The sequence below is a fragment of the Helianthus annuus genome, chromosome 14, assembly GCF_002127325.2.
Source record: "Helianthus annuus cultivar XRQ/B chromosome 14, HanXRQr2.0-SUNRISE, whole genome shotgun sequence".
NCBI classification, from domain to species: Eukaryota; Viridiplantae; Streptophyta; class Magnoliopsida; order Asterales; family Asteraceae; genus Helianthus; species Helianthus annuus.
The window spans coordinates 152,137,528-152,162,716 of NC_035446.2; the positions used below are offsets into that span (position 1 = coordinate 152,137,528).

At 35.9% G+C, this 25,189-nt stretch overlaps 4 protein-coding genes across 4 annotated transcripts; 3 read left to right on the forward strand and 1 right to left on the reverse strand.

Moving 5' to 3' along the window:
• Window positions 1-369: 369 nt before the first annotated feature.
• Window positions 370-5,772, forward strand: LOC110904377 (protein RRP6-like 2). The gene is made up of 14 exons (XM_022150234.2): window positions 370-1,177; window positions 2,079-2,234; window positions 2,324-2,482; window positions 2,563-2,646; window positions 2,770-2,849; window positions 2,919-2,969; window positions 3,069-3,177; window positions 3,266-3,348; window positions 3,439-3,484; window positions 3,948-4,035; window positions 4,126-4,295; window positions 4,416-4,574; window positions 4,756-4,857; window positions 4,959-5,772. Exons 1-14 carry the CDS (start codon window positions 491-493, stop codon window positions 5,607-5,609), a joined length of 2,625 nt encoding a protein of 874 aa, XP_022005926.1. The 5' UTR covers window positions 370-490; the 3' UTR covers window positions 5,610-5,772.
• Window positions 5,773-7,610: 1,838 nt separating this feature from the next.
• Window positions 7,611-10,011, forward strand: LOC110904378 (membrin-11). Its single transcript, XM_022150235.2, has 4 exons — window positions 7,611-7,966; window positions 8,657-8,777; window positions 8,904-9,053; window positions 9,579-10,011. Exons 1-4 carry the CDS (start codon window positions 7,734-7,736, stop codon window positions 9,738-9,740), a joined length of 666 nt encoding a protein of 221 aa, XP_022005927.2. The 5' UTR covers window positions 7,611-7,733; the 3' UTR covers window positions 9,741-10,011.
• A 2,600-nt stretch (window positions 10,012-12,611) lies between these two features.
• LOC110904379 (cationic amino acid transporter 2, vacuolar) lies at window positions 12,612-16,653 on the forward strand. Its single transcript, XM_022150237.2, has 12 exons — window positions 12,612-13,046; window positions 13,694-13,895; window positions 14,009-14,093; window positions 14,211-14,351; window positions 14,439-14,557; window positions 14,643-14,739; window positions 14,802-14,974; window positions 15,083-15,308; window positions 15,392-15,665; window positions 15,749-15,970; window positions 16,082-16,157; window positions 16,270-16,653. Exons 1-12 carry the CDS (start codon window positions 12,893-12,895, stop codon window positions 16,415-16,417), a joined length of 1,917 nt encoding a protein of 638 aa, XP_022005929.1. The 5' UTR covers window positions 12,612-12,892; the 3' UTR covers window positions 16,418-16,653.
• Window positions 16,619-19,354, reverse strand: LOC110904380 (replication factor C subunit 3). The gene is made up of 11 exons (XM_022150238.2): window positions 19,146-19,354; window positions 18,935-19,042; window positions 18,818-18,850; window positions 18,416-18,584; window positions 18,149-18,330; window positions 17,865-18,001; window positions 17,692-17,790; window positions 17,501-17,570; window positions 17,350-17,424; window positions 17,123-17,168; window positions 16,619-16,802 (listed from the first exon to the last, which is right to left on the reverse strand). Exons 1-11 carry the CDS (start codon window positions 19,227-19,229, stop codon window positions 16,744-16,746), a joined length of 1,062 nt encoding a protein of 353 aa, XP_022005930.1. The 5' UTR covers window positions 19,230-19,354; the 3' UTR covers window positions 16,619-16,743.
• Between the last annotated feature and the right edge of the window lie 5,835 nt (window positions 19,355-25,189).

Consider the following 25,189-nt stretch of genomic DNA (forward strand, 5'->3'; position numbering starts at 1 on the left):
TTATCATTCAGAAATTTTATGTCTTTCAGATTGTGTAATCTGTTGCGTTATAGTATGAGTTTCGAGCCACAAAGACTTGTGAGATTGAGAAACTCAAAGCCTCGGGTTATTATGAGTGTCTGTCAGAAAAACGTCACTCTAGAAACTAGCCAGACGCAAAACATAAAGAAGGTTCACCCGAAAATAGCCCCTTAATAAACTTTGCTACAGTTAAAAATAAATTTAACCATGTAAAATAAATTTAGTGGTTTTTTAATTTTTTTTTGTTTTTCCAATTTTCCTAGGGAGTGAACAAAAAGTTAACTGCAGTGATCCCTCTCTTCCTTTCTCCCCAAGCCCTAAAAAGGTAAAAAGGTAAATTTTACTTCAAGAAAACACACGTTCTTCACTCCCCTTAACCCATTTCAAACGAATCCCTAAACCCTAACGTACTTCCCCCAAGACCCTCTCTTGACAATGCCCTAATTAAAACCCTAATCAAGATCCCAATATGGATCAATCGATCACCCAACAAACCCAAACCCAACAATCACAACCAAAACCAGAATCATTCAAACAATTTTCCTCTTCAATCTCAAAACTTTCCGGGTCTTCAAGAGGCATCCCCTGCAATAAAGATTTTCATTTCTACTTCAACTTTCAAGAATTCAACAACCCAATTCAGGAAATCGCTAAAAGATCCCAATCAGTTCTTGAAACAATTGGGTCATCAGCAGAGCAGTTATGGGGCAGTAAACAGATCAACTTTCTTGATGACGATGATGATGAAGCTTATGATTGGTTAGTTAGTTTTAACGACGAGTTGTTTGAAAGGTTTGATGCGTCTGTTGATGAGTTTAAGAGGGTTAGAAGTAAAGAAGAGGAATCTGGTGTTAGGGTTATGAGTTCAGTTGTTGATGATGATGGGTTTCAGTTGGTTAAAGGCAGGAAAAAGAAAGGGGTTGAGAAAGATTTTTTAGTTAGTGGTAGTGGTGATAATAATTTGGGTAATTCTTCATCATCTGTGAAGGTTGCTTCTAATGCAATGGGGACAACAAAGGCTAAAGTTTCGTTTCATATAGCGTCGATTCCTAGACCACAGGATGAGTATAAGATACTGGTTAACAATAGTAATCAGCCATTTGAGCATGTTTGGTTGCAGAGAAGTGAGGATGGGTCCACATTGATACACCCATTGGTGAGTTTTACTAATATTAAAATTTTTCTATTTCTGCTTAATTTATGATGAACATTAGTAGAATTTAGTGTTCTGGTTATCCAATCACTTATACTGCATTATTGTGTAACAAATATATTTATGTTAATATAGGAACTTGATTTTAGTTTTAAAAGTAACTCCATGGAAGAAAGAATATTTGAAACATATTATTGTTTGCTTTTTAGTTGTCACGTATGACCTTGAGTAGACGCATAGTGGTCGTGCTTGGGGGTTTTATGCTTATAAAGAGTCTCACTCAAATTAGCTGTTTAATTTTTTTCATTTCTTGGGTCTTGAAGATGTTATGTAAGAAACGAAAAAAAATGTTATGGCGGGTCTATAATTTTCGTATTGATTTTTAGGCTTCCAAGTGATTACATGAAAGAAAGATCGGTAGGAACACATCGTATCTAATATTAACAATTAAGCTGTTATGGCTGAGCATGAAACGAATATTAGTGAATCTTTATGGTCTTGTATTCTGTTTTCTGACAAAAATAGTTAGGCCTTATTAAGTTAACTGTATAAGCCATCTAATGTTTTACTTTACAGGTTTCATTGATTTTCTGCAAAAATATATTGTATCTAGTTCTGGTTCAACTTTGAATATAGGTAATCCATGTGAGTTGATGAAAGAATGAATGATAGAATACATCAGTACGTAGAAATGTAGTTGATTTGTTTGGTCTTGAACGTTTTATTTGTGGGTCTTATTGATATCACGTGAGGTACGAAGATGCTACCGTTTTAGTATTTTCTTTTGTGGGTCTTATTGATATCACGTGAGATACGTAGATGCTATTGTCGGTTCTGTTAGTCAACGAAGGGATAAATATAGATGGGCCCCTCAAAATAATAAGGTTTACTTATGTATTTGCAGGAGAAACTTTCAGTCACGGATTTCATTGATAAGACGGTAAGTGATGTAGAGCCTGTGAAACCACCTCCCGTTGAAAGTACTTCTTTTAAGCTCGTACAAGATGTTAAAGATTTGAAGGAATTAGCTGCTAAATTGCGTGATGCCAATGAATTTGCGGTAATCTTTTATATTACATTATTTTATTTGAAATGCACCTAGTAGTAATATTGGTCGGTACTCACTATTATGATTTTGGTGTTGTTTAGGTTGATTTAGAACACAATCATTATCGATCTTTTCAAGGTTTGACTTGCTTGATGCAAATATCTACCAGAACGGAAGATTTTATCGTAGATACGTTGAAACTACGGGTTCAAATTGGCCCGTATCTGCGAGAGGTTTTCAAAGATCCTACCAAAAGAAAGGTAATCTCTTTTGCCTGAAGGAAAAGTTCCGAACCTAATCTTTTAACATTTTAAACCATTTTGACACTACAACATTTCAGGTTATGCATGGAGCTGATCGGGATATTATATGGCTGCAACGTGACTTTGGTATATATGTCTGCAATATGTTTGATACTGGACAGGTCATCTTTAATTCATTTTGAGTATGCTTTATTCATTTTATATTTAGTGTATGATTTTGAAAATAATTATTTTTGTTTTTATTTTATTGAGTTTAATTTGAGCGTAAATTTGAAATCGTATAGGCCTCAAAGGTGTTAAAGTTGGAGAGAAACTCCCTAGAGTATCTATTGAAACACTTTTGTGACGTTGCTGCAAATAAAGAGTACGTCTCTTTTGCACACATGACACAACACATAACATGTAATTTACATTTTGTTTTTTTTATTAACAGATACCAAAATGCGGACTGGCGATTGCGACCGTTGACTAGTGAAATGCTGAGGTAGTTGTTGCTTGTTACAAATTTACTCTGGTTTTTTTTTTCCTTTTTATTACATGTTTCTTCATGCTTATGTGTGCCTTTTACTTTTATCTTCGATAGATATGCTAGAGAAGACACACATTATCTTCTGTACATATACGATCTTATGAAAAGAAAGTTGCTTTCATCATCAACAGATCCAAACTGCCCCGAAGCATCTCTTGTTGAGGTAATAAATTAATCCTTCTTTTTTTTTTCTGTATAATATTTGAAAAATATTTTTGTCTTCTAATTTCAGTTAAAACTGTTGGTTTCAGGTATACCAACGCAGTTATGATCTATGTATGCAGCTCTATCAGAAAGAGATTCTGACTGAGAACTCATATCTAAATATATATGGGTAAATTCTGTTTGTGTTTGTGATTTTGATACGTTCAGAGATTCCAATTTTGAAATTGTTTTACGACGTCACTTATTTTTGCTGATTCAGGTTGTATGATGCTGATCTCAACGGCCAGCAACTTGCGATTGTTGCAGTAAGTCACTTCCTTTTATTTTCTCTGTTAAAGATATAATAAATAATAGAGTTAAATGCCATTTTAGTCCCTGTGGTTTGGGCCATTTTGCCAGTTTAGTCCAAAGGTTTCATTTTTAACCTGTGGGTCCAAAAAGGTTTCACAGTTGCCATTTTAGTCCACTGGGTTAACTTCATCCATTTTTTCTGTTAACGAGAAGGCCAATTCGGTCATTTTATATGGCTGAATTGCCCTTTTAGTTAACAGAATTACATACAAAATGACCAAATTGGCCTTCTCGTTAACAGAAAAAATGGATGAAGTTAACCACGTGGACTAAAATGGCAACTGTGAAACCTTTTTGGACCCACAGGTTAAAAATGAAACCTTTGGACTAAACTGGCAAAATGGCCCAAACCACAGGGACTAAAATGGCATTTAATTCTAAATAATATATTCGAGGGCTTTTTCTTGTGGAATACAGGGACTTTGTGAGTGGAGAGATGTTATTGCTCGATCAGAAGATGAAAGTACCGGTTATATATTGCCAAACAAAGTTCTTATTGAAATTGGTAATGCGGTAGCTCTTTCATATTTTCATTCCTCTTTTTTTATTTTATTTTGATATTAACTCGTTATTTTTATCTGTTTTATTTCTAAAGCAAAGCAAATGCCGGTGACAACTGGAAAATTGCGACACTTATTGAAATCGAGACACCCATATATTGAGCGAAATCTTGGTTCAATCGTTGGCATCATTAAGCATTCCATGCAGAATGGCACTGCATTTGAACCTGTTGCCAAGAAACTGAAGGAGGAACACATTGAAATGGTGAAGTTTCTTGCTTTTTTTTTTCCTAAATTTGGCATTATTTGTTTTTGATCTTTTCAAGGAATTTAAGAAACCCTTATAAATAAAACCCATGATTTGTTTTGATGTTAACTTGTGCAGATGGCTGCAAGAAATGCTAAAAATGCTAATGGTGAAGAAGCAACAGAAGTTACCGGAGATGGAAGTGTTAGTAATGTCGCGGAAGACGAGACTGTTAAAAAGGAAGTTGGAAACGTTATTGCTGGAGCGAACCAAAACCGTGAATTGGATGGCTCTTCTGTATGTCACTCACTTGCATTTTTTCCATTTTTAGGTGGCAAAATGTTATTTATATAAATAGTGTTAAAGATGTTTACAAAACTAATTTTTACCTAAGAATTATCTAACTATAAGTAAATGGGTTTTTAAATTGCCACATCAACATGATATTTTTAGTAAGACAATGTTCTTTAATATGCAGGTATCCAGAGTAAGCATTGAGGTACAGAAGAAGCCAAGTCGTGCGTTCGGAGCCATGTTTGGAAATGCAGCAGGAAAGAGAAAGTCTAGTCTTGAATCAAAGGTGAAGAATGAAAATATGTGTAATTTTCTTATTGTTAGAAGGGTATTTTAGTCATTTTGCTTCTAGTTAAAACCATTTGGTAAATTTACACATGTTAACAGGCAACCGAGGCGATTAAGGTTGAACAGATCAAATCTTCTGTGTCCCTTCCGTTCCGTTCTTTCACAGATAAAACTGAGGCTTCACATCCTGCTGTGAAAGAATGCCCTAAACCTCAAGAAATTGAAATTCCGGTTCTTCCCGCGGCAACAATCTCTGAACCGGAGGATGACGTTATATTGCTGCAATCTGATTGCGAGGTTGAGGAAGAGGAAAAACCAGCAAATGCTGAGAATAGTGAGCAGAAAACAGAAGATGAAAACAATGTGAAATTGTTGGATTTTGATTCTTGTTCCGATGAAGAACAAGATGGAAACGAGGGGACCATGTCGCTTTCAGATCTTTCATTGAGCTTCCAGAAATGCGTACAGACTGCTGATGAGAAGAAAACGTTAAACCGAGTGGAAGGTGATTCGGCAGGGCTGGTGAAGGTGACACCGTTTGACTATGCAGCAGCTCGGAAAGAAGCGAGGTTTGGGGAAGACGGGTCTGGTGGGGAAGATGAGGGTAAACAGGGTAAGCGTGAAAGGAAAAAAGCAGGTGGTGGTCGTAAGAAGGAGGCTGGTGGTGGTGAAAGGAGTGGAGATTTCCAGTTGGGTAGGCGGCGGCAAGCTTTTCCTGCTACTGGTAACCGGAGTTCTACTTTCCGGTGAAAGTTTTGATTGATGATAGAGGTTGTGTTGGTTGAAATTTGTTTAGGAATTGTTTTAAGAACTTCTATTAAAGGATACTTGATTGTTTGAAGAAAAACATCCAAAATGATTTTATAGAGGATAAAGGGGATTTTTTTTTTAAATATTTTAATATTTCTTAGTCTATCATCAAATTTCATTGTTTCTATGTTACTGTTTTGCATATGTATTTGTGATATATGATCCAATGATACATAACCTCTTTTTAATTTATTATTTTTTCTTCAAACGCTTAGATTGGTATTTTCTTTGCATTCTCCAGACTAAATATTTTCTTTTAAAAAATACACAATCCTGAACACACCTCTATTTTAGTTGCCACCTCTTACTTCTTTATGGATCTTTATTTAGTTACTAGTATTAAGCCCATACGTTGTAGCGGTTGTCGTAAAACTGTGTTAAGTAGTAGCAATACCATTGTCAGTGATCACCAATACCGAAAAAGCTTGTAAAAACAAAATAAATAAAAACGGGAAAAAATAGCGCCGAGCCAAAAGTAGACGTAAAATCTTTGAATCACACACGCTCGTTGCTGAGAAATTAAACCAAAACATAAAACATAGAAAAAAATAACTAAGTCCATCTAGGACCCATGTGTTGGACGAACTTGTCAAATGCATAAAAATAAATGTGACCCGACGAGCCAGTCAAACGGGAAAAAAATATACGAAAAAATGTTGAACCCCACACGCACGGTGCGGTGCGTTAACTCACAAAATTTAGAACGAAACGAAAAATTTGGGAAAAATGAAAGGTATGGTGGACCAAAATTGAAAATAAAAAAGAATTGTGATTAAATTGCAAAAGATGAAAAACTTTGGGCTAAAAGTAAAAATACAAAGAGTCTAAATTGCAAAATTAAAGTTATTTATTAATTTTAGATAAAGATAAGAATACAAATAACTTATATCTATTTAATGGTTATTAATTAATATTAATATTAAAAGACATTTATTAAACAAATATAAATAAAATTTATGAGGTTGAAAGAGAGAATGCCATGTGGCATTATTTGTAGTCTTTTATTATAAGAGATTTAATAATATTTCATTTATAACTTAGTTTAAATTTTCTTTTAAGAACTTTTGTTAGTTTACTTTTATAAAAAAAAAACTAAAAAGATGTACCAAACCGATACCGACCAAATATATTGGTACTGGTACTTGTATTTAACTTTATGGTTTTCGGTTTCGACAGGAGTATTTAACTTTATGGTTTTCGGTTTCAACAGGAGTCAGTTTAAGTGTTTTTCGTACTTTTGCACTACCGGTACCCGATAACTTCGACTAGCCGAAGTCAATGAAAACTAAATATTTATTTTTGTAGTTTGCATTTATGTTTACTAAATACCTTTTTGTTTAGGTAATTGCTTTAAATTTGCTAACATTTTTTGTATTTAGAAAATTAAAAAGATGGTTATTGAAAACCGAGTTATATTCACAAAAAGTTACTTCTTTTTAGAATCGCAAACTCCTTGGTTTAAACGATAAATCAATATTGTTACTGGTATGCATTTCTTTGGTTTTTGTGTTTTGTATGAGTCGGTTTGATACTTTTATACCACCGGTTAATGTGCACATAGCTGGAAGAACTTTCTATTAGGCTACACGGTATGCAGACGGGATGAAGACGGGGGACGGAGCTCGACGGGGGTGGGCAGGATGGGGTGACGGAACGTCGAAGAAGGGGGCCCACCTGGAGGATCGTCCTGAACGTCGAAGAATGGACGTTGAAGACGGGGACGGGGAGGAGGACGCAGGGGGCGGCATGGTGTTGGCTCCAGCGACGGACCGGGACGGAGGGGGACGACCCCCACCCCGTCCATCCTTAGTAGTAAACCAGATTGCAAATACACATGTACAAAAACCCCTATCGCATCAACCGGACTCTAATTAAAATAATTAAGAATCAATTGTTTATATAAAATAATTTTTGAATGCATAACTTATTATGTCAAAGATCAACTCAACCACAAAGTGTGTAGAACCAAAGTGTTACTATTTGAAAGAAAAAGCTCAAAGTGTAATATTATCATCTACCTGCACCCCCTATGAGGAATCAGTTAGCTTCTTCTACTCTTTAACTATGGCTGCCGATGGCGGAGGGACTCTGTCGGAGCTGTATCAGAGATCGCGGCGGTTGTTGTTGAAGACCAGAGATGATCTCGAGAGACTCGAGCGGCTCGCCGCTGCCGTTGATTCGCCGGAACTATCTGTTGCCGTCCGAAGAGATATCTCTCAAATCCAAACCCTATGTTCCGAGATGGACGCTCTTTGGCGATCTGTTGCATCAAAACCTCAACGAGATCTATGGAAGAGGTTCGTGTTTTAGGATTGCTCGTTTTTAACGCTTTTATATACTCGCGATCTGAGTTTTTGTGACTTTTTGTGGTTTTTGATCGAGTTGAATCTTATTGTTGAAAGTCATCATGCTTCGTTCCTGATTGAGGGTTTTTTTTTTTTTTTTTTTTTTTTTTTGCCAAAATTTAAGTTCATTAGTTAGGTTTGGAGATGCTAGTGATGAAAATTCACACTCAAAACGTAGAGAAAGTTTAAATTAAGATCTCTGAAATGAAAATTTCACTGTAATGTATGGAAGAGGTTCGGTTTTTAGTATTCCGAGCTTTCAACGCTTTTATATTCTAGCTATCTGAGTTTTTGTGACTTTTGTTTGCTTTGATCGAGTTGAATCTTATTGTAGAAAGTTATGATGCTTCATTCCTGATTTAGTGCCTTACTGTTTTTGTGCCACAGTTTAAGTTCATTTGTTTGGTTAAGTGATACTAGTGATGAAAATTCACAGTTGGAAACGTCGAGAAAGTATTAATTAAGAGCTCTGAAATGAAAACTTGCATTGTAATAGAGAAGACTTTTGAAATACAGATTGATGACAACTGTCATTCGATCTTAAATGTAAGAAAGTAAAGTGAGAGGATCATGAATTCGATCTTAATTTAGGTTTTGAGGAAACATTGATACGAATATATGTTGGTGAAATGAAATCTACAGAAAAGTGGAGCAAGTAGCGGAAGAGGCTGATTCATTGAGAGAAAGTTTGGATAGGTATATGCAGCGGCAGCAGAGAAGGATGCAGGAAGCACAAGAGAGGGCGGAATTGCTTGGTAGATCTGTACGTGACTTGTTTCGGTCAATTTATTGTGTTACATTCTTAACAATGTTTACATCACGAAATGATTTCATAGAATACTGAGCATTTGTAATTGCAATAATGCGTTTGTTTGAAACTTTGGTTCAGAATGGTGAATCGTCTCATATTTTGCGAATTTTTGATGAGGAAGCACAAGCAATGCAGTCTGCCCGTAATTCTTCTAGAATGTTGGAAGAGGCGACTGCAACTGGAACAGCCATTCTTGCTAAATACTCTGAACAAAGGGAGCGCTTAAAGGTTTTTCTAGTTTAATATATTCTGTATTTGCACTTTAATGCATATACATATACTTTTCTTTCCCTCCCGTCAGTTTTAGCTTTGTGTAAACGCAAGCGTAGCACCACATACATTCTTCCTGAAACAATGGTCAACTGCATGCATTATAACATCCCAGTCATTTTAGAAGGATTCTGCTGTACATATTGTGTGACATCATAGGCAGGTCTCACATTGTTAGTTCACAATAGAGATACTGCGTAATACGGAATCCCTGACCTCATACTATCAGCACGTTTTGGTCACACTGGCTTTCACAGTTAACACTTAACTCTATTGTGAACACTTAAGTGTGCTTGGGTGGGCTAATTGCAGGATGGGTGACCTTGTGGGAAGTTGCCGCTCGGGTAACGTATGAGGGGCTGGATGTTACATAATGTGACAAAGAGAACAACAAATTTTTATATCCTGGTCAAGTTTTTACTTTGTAATTACATGGAATATAAGAAATCAAAAATCATAAATCGGAATTGAACGCTTGTGCAGGGTGCTCAACGGAAGGCATTGGATGTACTCAACACACTGGGACTATCAAATTCTGTATTGAGGATAATTGAGAGGCGAAATCGAGTTGATCAATGGATTAAATACGCAGGCATGATTCTCACATTGATCATAGTCATTGCTTTCTTGAGGTGGGCCCGATGATCTTTCTTAATATTACTATAAATAGTCTTTTGTTGTGTCTCACCCTTATCCGAGAAAGATTTTTGGTTGTTAAGAGAAATGTCTCGTAAGAATTGGACTAGCTTTATCCTTTTCAAAGAATTTCTGCTTAGTGTATGCCCTTTACTCTTTAGTCTCATGATTTAAATGACAGGGTAAAAAGGTTTTGTTTATGTAAATAGAAAAATGATCGGTATGTTCATTTTTGGATTTGATCTTTAATTTTTCAAGAAATTACAGATTTGGTTCTATCCGTGTGCTACATTGTGTAACGCTTTTGGTATCTAGCAATAACACGCGTTAAAAATACGTGTTAAGTTGATGCGAAGGTTCTATAGATGAGGAATGTTGTGTTTGGGATCTTTGATTTTCATGTCCGGGTTTGTATATATTTGAGTATGTCTTCAAGAACACCCAGTAACGCCTGCACATATAATATGTGTATGGGCTCTCGGGGCCAAGTGAAAGTGCTTTAATTTTAACGTTAGTTTTTAGTAACTTTCGTGAGAATAACGTGAGAAAGTGATGGATGGTAACCAGCTGGGGTAGCCCAGTTGGCCACCGACACCCACCTCTTACCAAGAGGTACCGGGTTCGAACCTTGGGGCGAACAAAGTACCCTCAAAGGGTCGGCTCGGCAAGGGTATTTACTGCCAGGCTCAGGCTTGTCGGGTGGCGGCCTGGGAGGGGTTATCCCCTCCGCGGTCAGGGGTACCGTGCATTACCCTTTTTTTTTTTGAAAGTGATGGATGGTTAATCATGCATCATGCAGTGGCGTTGATGGCCAAAAGACAAGGGGGTACATGCACTAATCGACTTTTGTCCCAATTGCTAAGTGTTATGTGCTTTATGTCCAACGCTTGATGCAAAACTACTATCGAGTTGGGGTCTCACTGGAAGCAACCTCTCTATTCTTACGGGTAGAGGTAAGGTTGTCTACATCTTACCCTTCTCAGACCCTACCTTAGTTTTGCTATTGTTGAGATTTACTGATATGATGATGATGATGATTCAAGAACACCCAATGGGGATGTTTGTAGAGCATTTGAGTATATCCTCACATTTAGGCATTTAAATTTGGATACACATGGGCGAAACTTTTAAGGGGCGGGAGAACGCGGCCGACCCCCCGAACTTTTCGCTCAGTAGTGGAGAGTATGTAGTTTTTGTATAGAATTTTTTTGGTATATACGTTTTCGATCCCCCAATTTTATAGAAATTTTTAGGTCCGGTGACTCCGGTCGGAAATCTCTAAGCTTCATCACTGTGGATACATGAACAAGAAAACCGTTTTAAGTTGATCAAATTTGGATGACTTGTTCATGGTTGGCCTTGACTTTAAAGGCACTTCATTTACAAAGTTGACTAAAATTAAGGATCATCATTTTGTACGTTACAAGAATTGTCCGAAAACTTGTTTAAAAAAAGCAAAATAATAATTCCAACAATAAAATTTTTAACATCATCTATATCTTATAGTTAAATAATATACGATATGTTATCGTCAAGAATCTAAATAAGAACATGTGGTGATAAATTGTTTACGTCGTACTATAAACATGTCAAATGAATATATTATAAAAAATATGATTACAAATAAAAGTTACACGTATGGAAGAACCACTTAATTGTATATTCATGATGACGACGCATGACCTTTAGGCCATTGAGAAAGCGTGATCTAGACCAAGAATCTTCCCTGGTAAATAATCTACTTCAAAACTTTGCATTTTGTCCCTTGGTTTCGTAAAGTTCTCATTTTAGTCATATGTTTTATTCGATTTAATAAAAAGAAATATTTTTCTTAGTATCATTATAATTAAACGAACAATTATATTAATGAAATAATGATTTTCCAAGACAATCTTAGGTAGTAGACTAAGGGCGCATAAGCCTTTGCACTTTTGTATAGTGACTTTATGACACGATACAAAAATATAATATCAACGTAACATGTTAAATCTTAAATTGATTAAAAAAGAAATGAGCGTCATGTTTTGTAGTTTAACACAGTTGTTATAGACATTTGTGCTTTTTCAATACAAATTTGTAATTAATATAAAAAAGTTAAACTTCAATATTTCAGATTAAATGGAAATTATCCGTGTCAACAAGTGATTTTGTTCATTGTTTTAGAATTCGTATCAACTTTTCGGAGGTTAACACTTCTGTAAATTCACAAGTGACTAACTGTTGAAAAACTAATATAAATCACTTTTTATAGCTTTTCAATTTTTCCGTCTAACTAGAATAGTCGATTTAGTCTCATAACACCATGATCCGATATCTAACTTTTTCATCGTCAACACTTACGACTATCTCATCCTCATCAAATACACCGTACATCAATTCATAACAAACATAAGAAGATGAAAATGTTATCAGCTGCTTATCAAATCTTTCTTTGACACCATTACTTTATTCATTGCAAACAAATAATCGTAACCAATATAAACAAGTTGTATCCATGCGAGGAAGATGAGTTAACCATAATCACACAAATAGCACATGCACGGACACAGTTCATCTTAAAAAACACCGCATGGTCGATTTTATCAGCTTACGCCACCTATAAATAGATAAAGTGAAGCTCGCTTAACCTTGTTCTTGCTAAGTGAATCCGCACATATATGTATGCGTGTGCGCATGTCTTTCTTTACTTTTTATTGCAAGTTATTCTATAATATATATATCTCTAATACATAACTATGGGTTCTAAATTGAGAATTTCTAAACAACACAAGACTTAGTTATAAAATCCAAAACTATGGGTGCAAAACTAAAAATTGACAACCCTAATAATTATATTTGTGAAATGGACAATAAAATAAGTATTAAATTTAACCTAACGTCATCAACAATAATAAACACAAAACAATAAAAAAAATCCAGGGCCGCCCACCAGGGGCCCCATTTACCCAATAACAACAGTGCTTTGAAACCAGAGCACTAAAGCAGACAAACTCACCCCCTGTTTGATTCCATATCGGGATCGTTCAATTCTGCCAGCTAGCTAAGGAATCTATCTTGAATCTAAGATAGACTTAGATACTACTTCGATGCTGGCAGTTGCCAAAATCTAGTAAGAAAACCCAGATAGATTCCGTTGATAATTGGGTTGTTTGTTAGATCAGATGGGTTTTGCTGGGGAGTCAGATGGAGCAAATTCAGGGTTTAGATGTCTGGTGAGAAGGAAAAGGGTTGATTCTATTCATTCCAAGTCTTCAGATACAGGGGGGCATCATCAATTGGCTAAGGAGTTATCGGTTCTTCATCTCATTGCCATAGGTAATTTGAAGTCAAACATAGGATTTTGCTACTTTATCATTCTTCAGCTTTTGAATTGTTATTGTTTTTGTTGTTTAGTGTAATACCACAGTAGGCAAATCCCACATGGTCCGTGCATAGAAGACATGTTTTGTTTTCTTAAGGAATACGAGACCTTAAATATAACCAATACGTTTCGGGAATATTGGTTGTGGATAAGAAAGAGTAGGGCTCTATAGTTTAGCGGGGTTGAGTGGAAGTAGTACTAGGGTGGGTGACCTTATAGTCTCCTCCGCTCGGGTAACCAAAAACAAACAAATTTGTGAGCTTCTGGTGGGCAAAGCGGACAATATTGGTTGGTCTGATAGGCTGGAATGGCTTTGCACCATTTAATTGGATGGTGGTCTTCCATGATGATCTTTTATAAGGATGGTGTTGTTTTTATAATAAAGATGAATTTGTAGTCTTCTCTTTGATTCTGATTGTATATATGATTATGGCACTGTCATCAAAAGAAACTAGATAACATATTTTTATAATTTTAACTTAAGCTAAATGAGCAAATGCCAACAAATGAACACTTGAGAGTGAATGAATGGTTGAGGATAAGCATCCTAGGTTTTAAATGTTAAATACTGAGTAATTTTGGGAAACATGTAATGAATTAGGTGTCGGTTCAACAATTGGAGCTGGGGTCTACATTCTTGTGGGCACTGTAGCGCGAGAACATTCTGGTCCTGCTCTAGCCTTTTCTTTCCTAATAGCTGGAATAGCAGCTGCTCTTTCTGCCTTTTGTTATGCTGAGCTGGCAAGTCGTTGTCCTTCAGCTGGAAGCGCGTATCACTATTCCTACATCTGTGTTGGCGAAGGGTATGTTCTTTACTGTAATAGTTCTTAACACGTTAAATCAGTTCCAATACTTGCTCATATTGTAAAACTTTATGATGCTGATGTAGTGATATTTTTATTTTGTAATTCTTCAGTCTTGCTTGGATAATCGGTTGGGCTTTAATTTTGGAATATACAATTGGTGGATCTGCAGTTGCCCGTGGCATTTCTCCTAATCTGGTGTGTGCATTTGACATTATACAAAGCTAATGAGTAGTGAGTTATGTGCAACGAGAATGCTAATATCCCTTTTTGATTGCTATTATTCTGATACCAAATATTGTGCTCTTCCTTCAGGCGTTGCTCTTTGGAGGGCCAGATAGCCTTCCAGCCTTTTTGGCTCGACATTATGTTCCTGGGCTTGGTATAGTGGTCGACCCGTGTGCAGCCATGTTGGTGTTTGTTGTTACAGGGCTGTTATGTGCCGGAATCAAGGAGGTAGAACTAGTCATTATATTGTTGTGTTTAATTATTTATTCGTTCTTTTTTAAACAAGTTCTTAAGATTGTTAGTTTTATGTGGCAGAGCACTTTTGTGCAATCGATTGTGACAACTGCAAACATATGTGCCATGATTTTTGTGATCATAGCCGGTGGATATCTAGGGTTTAAGAGTGGATGGGTTGGCTATAAACTCTCTTCTGGGTAATTCGCATCAAATATTTACACTTAAATGTTCATCAATATAATCATTTTTCTTATTATTATTTATTTATTTATTGTGTGATAGATACTTCCCATTTGGAGTAGATGGGATGCTTGCAGGTGCTTCTACTGTCTTTTTCTCATACATCGGGTTTGATTCAGTTGCCAGTACAGCAGAAGAGGTACCAAATGTTGTCAAATATCTAAAATACTATTCATTATTGAAAATTAGTGAATTTTACAGGTGAAAAATCCTCAAAGAGATTTACCTTTAGGAATCGGGTCTGCATTATCCATTTGCTGTACGTTATATATGTTGGTCTCTGCTGTTATCGTTGGTTTAGTACCTTATTATGAAATGGATCCTGACACCCCTATCTCTTCTGCATTTGCAAGCCATGGTATTCAATGGGCCGCGTAAGTAAATAAATCTATTTCATTCAATGATCATTCTCGTCTCTTATTTATTTTCTACAAATCTTTTGTTTATCCCATAAAGATTAACGTCATTTGATTACTTCACAGGTATGTTATAACTATAGGAGCTGTAACTGCTCTCTGCTCGACATTGATGGGTTCAATTTTGCCTCAGCCACGAATCCTGATGGCAATGGCTAGAGACGGTTTGCTCCCATCGTTCTTTTCAGAAGTAAATACGCGTACCCAAGTTCCCGTTAAGAGCACAATTCTTACGGGTTTGGTTGCTGCCACCCTGGCGTTTTGCATGGATGTTGAGCAGTTGGCAGGGATGGTACGTGCCGTCTATTATTTTCGCTTATCTTTTCACCGTTAATAATTTCTAATATGTATAAATGTTGCTTCTTTGTGTTGCAGGTTAGTGTAGGTACCCTTCTTGCATTCACAATGGTGGCAATTTCAGTCCTGATACTTCGGTATGTCCCACCAGATGAGGTCCCACTTCCATCTTCACTTCAGGCAGCCATAGATTCGGTTTCGTTACGTTACAGCAATATTATTAGAACCGACGAAACTGACGTTGAGGTCAGCTATGGTCGAACCGGTGTTTCTGGGGAGAAAAATAACATTCGACCCCAAAAGGGAGAGATATCAGCTGAATATCCTCTAATTGCTAAAGTAGCAGCCGAAGGTTTATAATCCAGATTTCTTTGCATTCATATATACTATCTTCTATATAATTTGAAGACTAATGGGCTTTTGTGAAATTTGCAGCTTTATTTAATGAAAAAAAGAGAAGAAAAATAGCAGGGTGGACAATAATGTTTACTTGCGTTGGAGCGTTGACTCTTACATATTCAGCCTCAAATCTTGGTATTCCTAGTTATCTTCGGTTGACCGTATGTGGAATTGGTGGACTCCTGTTGTTATTCGGTTTAAGTGTGCTCACTTTTATCGAGCAGGATGATGCAAGGCACAACTTTGGGCACACAGGCGGTAATATATCCGTTATTGATCATTTTCTTGTTGGAGATATAAGATATTCATTGTTTTCATCTAATTGACTTTACATGGAAGATTCTAAAACATACTAATTGTTGTGTTCAGGTTTCATATGCCCATTTGTTCCTCTCCTGCCCATACTTTCAATTCTTATCAATATGTATTTGCTTCTGAATCTCGGGTGAGTATTGTCGTTGAGCATGCATCAAGTCAACTGTCAACGTTTGACTTTTGAAAATATTCTAAACCATTTTAGTGAAAAAGGTTAAAAAGATTGTGTATGAAAACTGTAGGGCGGATACTTGGATGCGAGTATCAATATGGCTGTTGATCGGAGTATTTGTGTATGTGATCTATGGGCGGACCCACAGCTCGTTACAACATGCGGTTTATGTGCCTGCATCACATGTCGATGAAATTTACCAAAGCAGTGTAGAATAATTGCCTTCAGATTAAGAGGATAAGAGATCAAACTTAGGTTGTTTGACATGCAACGGTGTTGGCTACCTTGTGGTTTAAGCAATGTGTATTTATTCGATGTAAATATATTTATGTGTGCTTATCAATATTGTTAAGGTTTGTGGAATCCTGACGTATCGACTGCTATTTATTGTATTATCAGGGTCTCTGGACGGAGTCACGTAAAGAAATATATGATATCGTATTTAAATGTTTCATTGTTGATGTATTTCTAACAAAGACAACTAAAAGTCAAAATTCAGAAGCAAATACTGTTAGGTTTGAAACACACAACTTCATACAGCATCTTAACCAAATGTTGCAATCAGGAAGCCTTTGTAAATGCTCATGAACTTGGCCACAAATGCTGCAAATAACATGTCAGAAAAACAAATATATCAACCACCTTGCTTTACTGACTTAACGGTACAAAAAAAACTCTTGAAATCTCCCTTAGTCTTGATGAAAACCGCAAGATTTCATTTTTTTTGGCTAAAGGTTGACTAATGATTGACTTCAATACATTTATTTTAAATACTTGAGAAAGAGAACTACTTTAAAATATGTAAATGCATCAATCGTTGCAATTTGAGTCCGATGCATGAAGTATTATTTTTTTCTTGGTATCGATGGTGGGTCTAAAAGCTCTACATTTTTATTATGTCACATATTATCATGAAAATGTACCTTCAATGTGAAAAATAGCTTTCTGTCCAAGACGCATCCTATGTTCCTGAGAAAGAAAATAAAATAAGAAATCGACATTAGATCAATTCTTTAATTCTAACTTTTACGGATAGAAAAACCACATATATAAAAATAATGAAAGAAAAATAAGTAATTTATCATAGAACTTCCAAGAACAGGGTATTACAGTCTTATGAGTCTTTGATGAGACATTATCATGAACTTACATAATATGCAGCCCAATGACAGACCTCATGCTTCAATTCAGAATCCAGTTTCTTGAGCAATTCAAAAAGCAACCTCTGAATTAAAAAAAAAATCAGCTTCAATTAACACTTGCTCAAAAAAAAGAGCAACTATGTGACATGAGATTATAACCTTTAATATGATTTCAGGAGGGATACAATTGACAAGTAACTCATACAACTTTCCTCGAACTTGGAACAACCTATATCCATAAGATACATGAAAATAAGTGAATGGTACATGCATATAATTATAAAATGACAACATATATATACTGTAGAAAGTTCATAAGGAAAATCACGAATCACGATTGATATATAAACCTTTTAGGGCTCTGTTCTTTCATAATGTCGGATGCTATCTCAGTTACATATTCTTCCCAGTCCATTGGGGGGATTACTTGATTATTGGTAAAAGGGTACCTGTGTTAAAAGAATTTCATGTTAACATTGCTTTCAAATACAGGAAAGAAGGAATATTTCAAACTGATCTCAACTGTTGGACTCGACAAGTCTCAAATGACAGTATTGCCCTCCTTAAGCTCCGAGCTGATTTTTCTGCTATACGAGCAGCAAATCCAGGAGGAAGTTGTAGCCCCTCTTTCTTGCCAATGAATTCCAGAACCTTCACAATCTGAAATACAAATTCAAGCATGTTAAGTAAATTTCAAACTAATGCAAATTCACACTCTAGTTTTTCTTATTACATTTGTTATAATTAAATATTTTATATGCATACACTCGATTATAAATCCCTTCGAACTCAAATTTAAATACTGACCTCATCTTCTTTTGGTGCATTTACTCTGATATTAAGACAACGAGACCGCACTGCTTCCGTAACCTTTGACGAGCTGTCACAACACAAAATCAGACGGCACGAGGCACTGTATTTCTCCATCGTTCTTCTTAATGAATGTTGTGCCTCTCTTGAAAGTTTATCAACCTCATTAAGCACCAATACTAACAAGACAACAAGAAACAAAAAGAACAAACTAAGGCCTGTTACCGGCACAAATCGATTAAAGTAGATTTTAAAAAAACCAACCTTTGAAACCCTTCTTTCCTTTGGTGTCAATCGGTCTATTTTTTGCCATTTCTTTGATAATTTCTTGAACAACGTACCGATCTTGAAACCCGGCATCACTAGGGTTCAGCTCCACATGGTGGGTGCTTGATAATGTTGTAAGTTCCAAATCAATAGTTCTACTTCCAGCCTGCAAAAAACAGAACCATATTGTATTTCATAAGTCACAACATGTATAACATTTAAACACATGAAGTAAAATCTAGTATCAAATAATGAATATCGGTATTTCTAGCATCAGAAGTAGTTCAAATACATGTTTTTCATGCAAGAAACATGTTTCAATCTTATATTTAAGAATTAAGAAATTTTGAATAATTAACAGATTAAGTATAAGAATTAATTAAAAAAGGGGACACTTACATCAACTTTCCAGTTTTTGTTCTCTACTTTCACCTGCAGATTAATCAAATTCAGAAAGATAATATAGAATCATTGTGAATATAAAGAAAGAAGGAAATTGGAGATAAAAAGAAAGACCTCAGCACCGGCCCCAAACATCTGCCTGAGAAGGGCCATAATTAGGGTTTTCTTGCCGGAACCTGGTGGCCCATAGAACAATAAATGTGGGCAATCTTGCTCGGTGACCTTGTGCATACATGATGAAAATTGTTAATAAAAAACCCCTAACTTTGTGATGTAAAAAAATTGAAATTTGAGAAAATAATACAAGTAGTAGAGAAGAGAGTACCAATTTCTTGAGATTTAGAGCGATATCTTGATGAACAAGAACCTTGTCTAGGGTTTTTGGTCTGTACTTGTCTACCCAAAGCATGATTCAAGACGGTGGGTGTGAATTGAATTGGTATGGTGAACAGAACTGGCGGGAAGGGATCCCAAGAAGCGAGCATCTACTGCATTGGGGATGTTCTTGGAGTCGTTTTAGACTATGGGGTATGGTGGGGTTTGGGTTGGGTATTTGATGACACGTGGAACTTGAATATTCTCAACCCAAAGCCAAGTTTTCAAGGGGTATGGTTGGGGTTTGGGTTGGGCGTGGCCGGGCGGGTGGCATAGCCACATCAACAACTTTTTTTAATATATATTTATATTTATAACTACATAAAAAATAAACATTCATATTTAAAAATATATATATATATATATATATATATATAAACATACATAATAATTATCAAAATAAAAAACAGTCATCCTTCGTCGTCTTCGTCGGTTTCGAACCCAGGAATCGTTGAAACATGTTCCACCAAATCAGCTCGAAGGTTCTGATGTATATCCCTTGACTTTATTAAAAATTCATTTGCCGCTTTATCTTCGTCTGTTACATTACCTGGTTGGGTGTCATCGTCATCATAGTAGGTAACGACCGCTCTACCTTCATCCTCCAAAATCATGTTTTGAAGAATGATACATGTGTACATCACGTTTCCAATCTGATCCTTGTCCCATAGTCGACAAGGCATTGGCAATATTCGCCACCTTTTCTTCAAAACACCGAATTCATCATCATCTTGTAAAACCCACAACCCACCTTCAAGGTGTTCATGGAGTTTTCTGAATTTGGTCATGATTTCACATGTAATTGGTTGAGTCTAACCTCTAAACACCAAATAGATTCTAAACTAACCAAATAACACTCATGCAACATCAATTTTCCAGATTTCACAACATCATGAGAAATTCAAGCAAAGAATTAACACAAGTTTTTACATGCCTTGGAATCCTCTCGTGATGAGGATCACTAATCTATGTTTAGATTTCGTTTTTGATCAGATTTGAGCTTTCAATTTGATGTTTTTATGAGTTTAGGGTTTTGGAATGGGGGTGTCGCCCCCTTCTGCTTTCTGATCGACCAACACTCCAAATTTTGGAGTGTTTGGTTACTAATTGTGATTTAGTTTTAACTTTTGACAATTCCAGCCCCTCAACTTTGTTCTACACATTATTTAGTAGGCTTTAACCTTTCATGAGTTATTTCTAGTCTATCAACTAACTAGGTTAAAAGTTTCTAGTTAGTAAACTCCCGTTTATTAATAATTTATAATTTTAACATAAAGTTTTATATTTTCGGGGTGTTACATGCCGTTCACGAGCGATGTACCTCCTCCTCCGTTTAGGTTGTTGAGTCTCTTCCTCATCGTCTTCGTCTTCCACGATAGCTTTCACCACCGCCACGATCGTTTATAGAAATATTTCCGCACCATCGTCAGATGATGATGACGATTCACTATAACTTGAAGAACTCATGGTAATATTGTGTTTTATGTGTTTGATATTGTGTGAGAAAAATGTTAAATGTTGTAAGTATATACAAAGGAAATTTTTTTTTTTAAACTAGCCCCCAATGGCTAGCCCAACGGCTAGCCAACGGCTACTTTGAATGGGCCACTCAGCAATCGCCATGTCACATTGCTCCCCCGCCCGGCTTGAAACCCAAGCCCCAAGGGCTACGCCCCAGACCCAAGCCCACCCAGGGTGGTGCCTTGGGCGTTTTCCCCCAACCCACGCCCAAACCCCCGCCCCATACCCCACGGCCTTAACTAACGGGCGAGTTAAGTGTCATTTTCGTGATGATGCTTTAAGTACAGGTCAAATAGGAATGGCGATGGGCCGGGTATTGGTAATCTCAGATCCGTACCCGGTTGTAATTCTTTCTCCCATATCCGGCCCGTTACCCGTTGTGTATTTGTCGAATAATTACCCGTCAAGTATTGGGTATACCCGTTAATTTCATAAAAAATACATGTTGGGACAAATATTCAATTTTTACTTTGATGTTTATATAATTTACTATTTGACGCGTTGAATTTTATCCATTTCTATATGGTGGGTTGTACTCTAGTGTTGAGGTTGAGGAGTTGTACGTTGATGGAATAAAAAAACAGGTTGTGAGTGATGATCATTTCCACTAAAAAAGGTTGTGAGTGATTGAATAATGGTTGATGACATTGCGGAACTTAATTGGATGTTGTGAGTGATGGAATTTTTGCAAGTAATAACCACCCCTACCCCCTAACAAATGAAAATATGATTAATTGGTTACTTAAAAAATCAAACCATCAGTTATTAAAAATTGCATAAAGCACATCTAGGTATGAACACAACGCAGGAAAATGAAGGTTGGGGTTACTATTCACAAGCTTTGTTTTTTAATATATAGATATATATAACTAGTTTTTGCCCCATCCGTGTTGCGGGGCAATAAGCCGAATATTTATCTCTCGTAACATGTATGTATGTACAGAGGGCAAAATCGGAATTATATTTTGAACAGGAAGAGAAATCATGATTTTAAATTGAGAGCAAAATCATAATTTTGAGCTAGGGGAAAACATAATTTTATTTTGAACTGTGGGCAAAAACGTATTTTTGAGCTAAGGGCAGAATTGTAATTTTGAGCTAGAGGGAAAAACAACATTTTATTTTTAATTGGGGGCAAAAACGTAATTTTAAACGGAGGCCGAAACCGTTATTTTAAACTGGGAACAAAATTAAAAAAGAGTTTTTGAACCGAAGGCAAAAGCGTATTTTCAGCTAGGGCAAAATTATAATTTTATTTTAAGCTAGGGGCAAAAACGTAATTTTAAACGAATGACGAAAACGTAATTTTAAACTGGGAATAAAATTAAATAAAAAATGAGTTGGTCCAATAGGGAAGTGACATGCAGCTCATTTGCCTTTGAACTTAATGGTCCAGACCTCTTACTGCTTCAGCACTTAATGGTTCAGACCTCTTGTTTTTCCCTCTAGCTCAAAATTACAATTCTGCCCTTAGCTCAAAAACGTATTTTTGAGCTAAGGGCAGAATTGTAATTTTGAGCTAGAGGGAAAACAACATTTTATTTTTAATTGGGGGCAAAAACGTAATTTTAAACGGAGGCCGAACCCGTTATTTTAAACTGGGAGCAAAATTAAAAAAAAGTTTTTGAACCGAGGGCAAAAGCGTATTTTCAGCTAGGCAAAAGTATAATTTTATTTTGAGCTGGGGGCAAAAACGTAATTTTAAACGAATGACGAAAACATAATTTTAAACTGGGAATAAAATTAAATAAAAAATGAGTTGGTCCAATAGGGAAGTGACATCAAGCTAATAATTTTGAGCTAGGGGGGAAACATAATTTTATTTTGAACTGGAGTCAAAAACGTAATTTTGAGCTGAGGGCGTAATCGTAATTTTGAGCTAGAGTGAAAAACAACATTTTATTTTGAACTGGGGGCAAAAACGTAATTTTAAACGGAGGGCGAAACCGTAATTTTAAACTGGGAACAAAATTAAAAAGGATTTTTTGAATGGAGGGCAAAAGCGTAATTTTGAGCTGAGGACAAAATTATACTTTTATTTTGAGCTGGGGGCAAAAACGTATTTTTAAACGAAGGACGAAAACGTAATTTTAAGCTAGGAATAAAATTAAGTTAAAAATAGTTTGGTCCAATAGGGGAGTGCCAGGCAACGCACTATTACCCCCAAGCTTCTAAATGTATATGTATAAAATTTGGTTTTTGGAGCAAAATATTATTGGTATTGTAAATTGTGCATCTTTCCACTCTTTCAATGAAAAGGTATTATCCCATAACCTATATCAACAATTAATTTTCTATCCTCCTTGTGAAGATTGGTCGAATAAAATGTTAAAGATCAAATATGTTATTATTCAACTTTAAAAAGTATTATTATTTTTATTGTAGTTGTGACATAGAAGAAAAAAAGGATGAAGAAGAAAGCACATTAAACGAAGGGGAAGCTGACAGTAGAAGACAAACTTCATCAATACGAGTCAAAAACATCATGATTTGATTATTTTATCATCCACAGAAGAAGACAAACTTCATCAATTCACTCGAACAATCGACTAGCATAACTTGATTACATGAATATCCTAACATGGTATTCATGATAGCTAACAGTAGAAATGAACATGCATACCTTTGCTGCGATCGACCTTTCTTCAATATGGGATGATGAGGATCGTAGGTTATTTAAGTAATTTAAACCCTAAAAGCTTATAGTTTTTTTAAACGCTACTATAACCCGCGTTTGAAAAAGAGCTTATCAACTAATCTAAAAGTCTTAAGCCTGTTTCAACCAAACAAGGCTTTTATTGGGCCTGGAGCTTTTTCTTAAAAGCTTGAAGCTTAAAGCTCCTAAAAGCTTCTAAAAGCTTGTTGCCAAACATACCCTATATGTCATATTCAGACCACATATACCAAACAAAATCAAAACGATTACTTAATTAAGTAATTGTATCAAGACCACCTAATTACATAAACATCTACATAATAAAGGGTGTTATCTTCCATATCTAATATACATGCATTACTATGAAGTTATCTGTTCACTAAGCACCTGCCAAATACATATCTACATATGACTATAGAGAAGGTAATAAGTAGATGTACTAAGTTTATATATATGGAAATCTATAATATGATACTTTCGGGTATTATTTGGGTAAATGGGCCGGGTATCGAGCGGGTATCACTAAATCCCATACCCGTACCCAATTTTTTCCTTTTTTTAAGCCCGTACCTGGCCCATACCCATTGGGCTTCGGGTATACCCGACCCGTATGTTTCGGGTATACCCGTCGGGCTTGAGCTTTTTTGCCATCCCTAATTTCAAATTTGTATCATTTTCGTCTCTGACGTTCTTGAAACATACCAATTCCGTTCAAAAGCTAAGATTAAATCGAATAATTTGACAACCCACAAGGACGAAAATGGCAGTTACTCATATTTTTTTTTATAATGAAACTAGCATGTTTTAAGAATGTCAGAGACGGAAATGACACAAATTTGAAATTTGGTCTGAACTGGCATGATTGGACAAACTACATGACGAAAAATCGCAATTAACTCTTAATGAGCCCTGCCCGTGGACCCACTCAACAAATTAAACATATATTGTTTTAACGCTTTATTTGTGCATTTTGTAATTCAAAATGAGTAGATTTACTTGGTTTCAAAACTTTTTAACACTCAAACATAATACTTTAACGAACCATGAATTTCGAGTACAAAAGTGAACATAGAATGCGAGACCAGTAAGTGTCAAGTCCCAGTCGATAATCAAACCGAATAGAAAAGTTGAAGAAAAGAATTTAGATCGAATAACTCTCAATCTTATTAATCAGAAAATAACTCAAAACTGATTACAGGCTTTCAAACCATAACTCGGTTTCTCTCTAGTCTCTTCTCTCTTGTCTCTTAATAATGTCTAACCCTACCTTGGTTTATATAGGCTAACCCTAACTTGGTGACCAAGACATTACCAAATATAATCCTAACTTGGTGACCAAGACATTACTCGGTTTCTCTCTAGTCTCTTCTCTCTTGTCTATGTCTTGGTCACCAAGTTAGGATTATATTTGGTAATGTCTTGGTCACCAAGTTAGGGTTAGCCTATATAAACCAAGGTAGGGTTAGACATTATTAAGAGACAAGAGAGAAGAGACTAGAGAGAAACCGAGTTATGGTTTGAAAGCCTGTAATCAGTTTTGAGTTATTTTCTGATTAATAAGATTGAGAGTTATTCGATCTAAATTTTTTTCTTCAACTTTTCTATTCGATTTGATTATCGACTGGGACTTGACACTTACTGGTCTCGCATTCTATGTTCACTTTTGTACTCGAAATTCATGGTTCGTTAAAGTATTATGTTTGAGTGTTAAAAAGTTTTGAAACCAAGGCTTGGTGATGGAACGGAACAAGCAGGGATGTTTATCACGATGCATTACATCATTCGGGACGTGTTCGGGTCGAGTGATAGCTTGAATG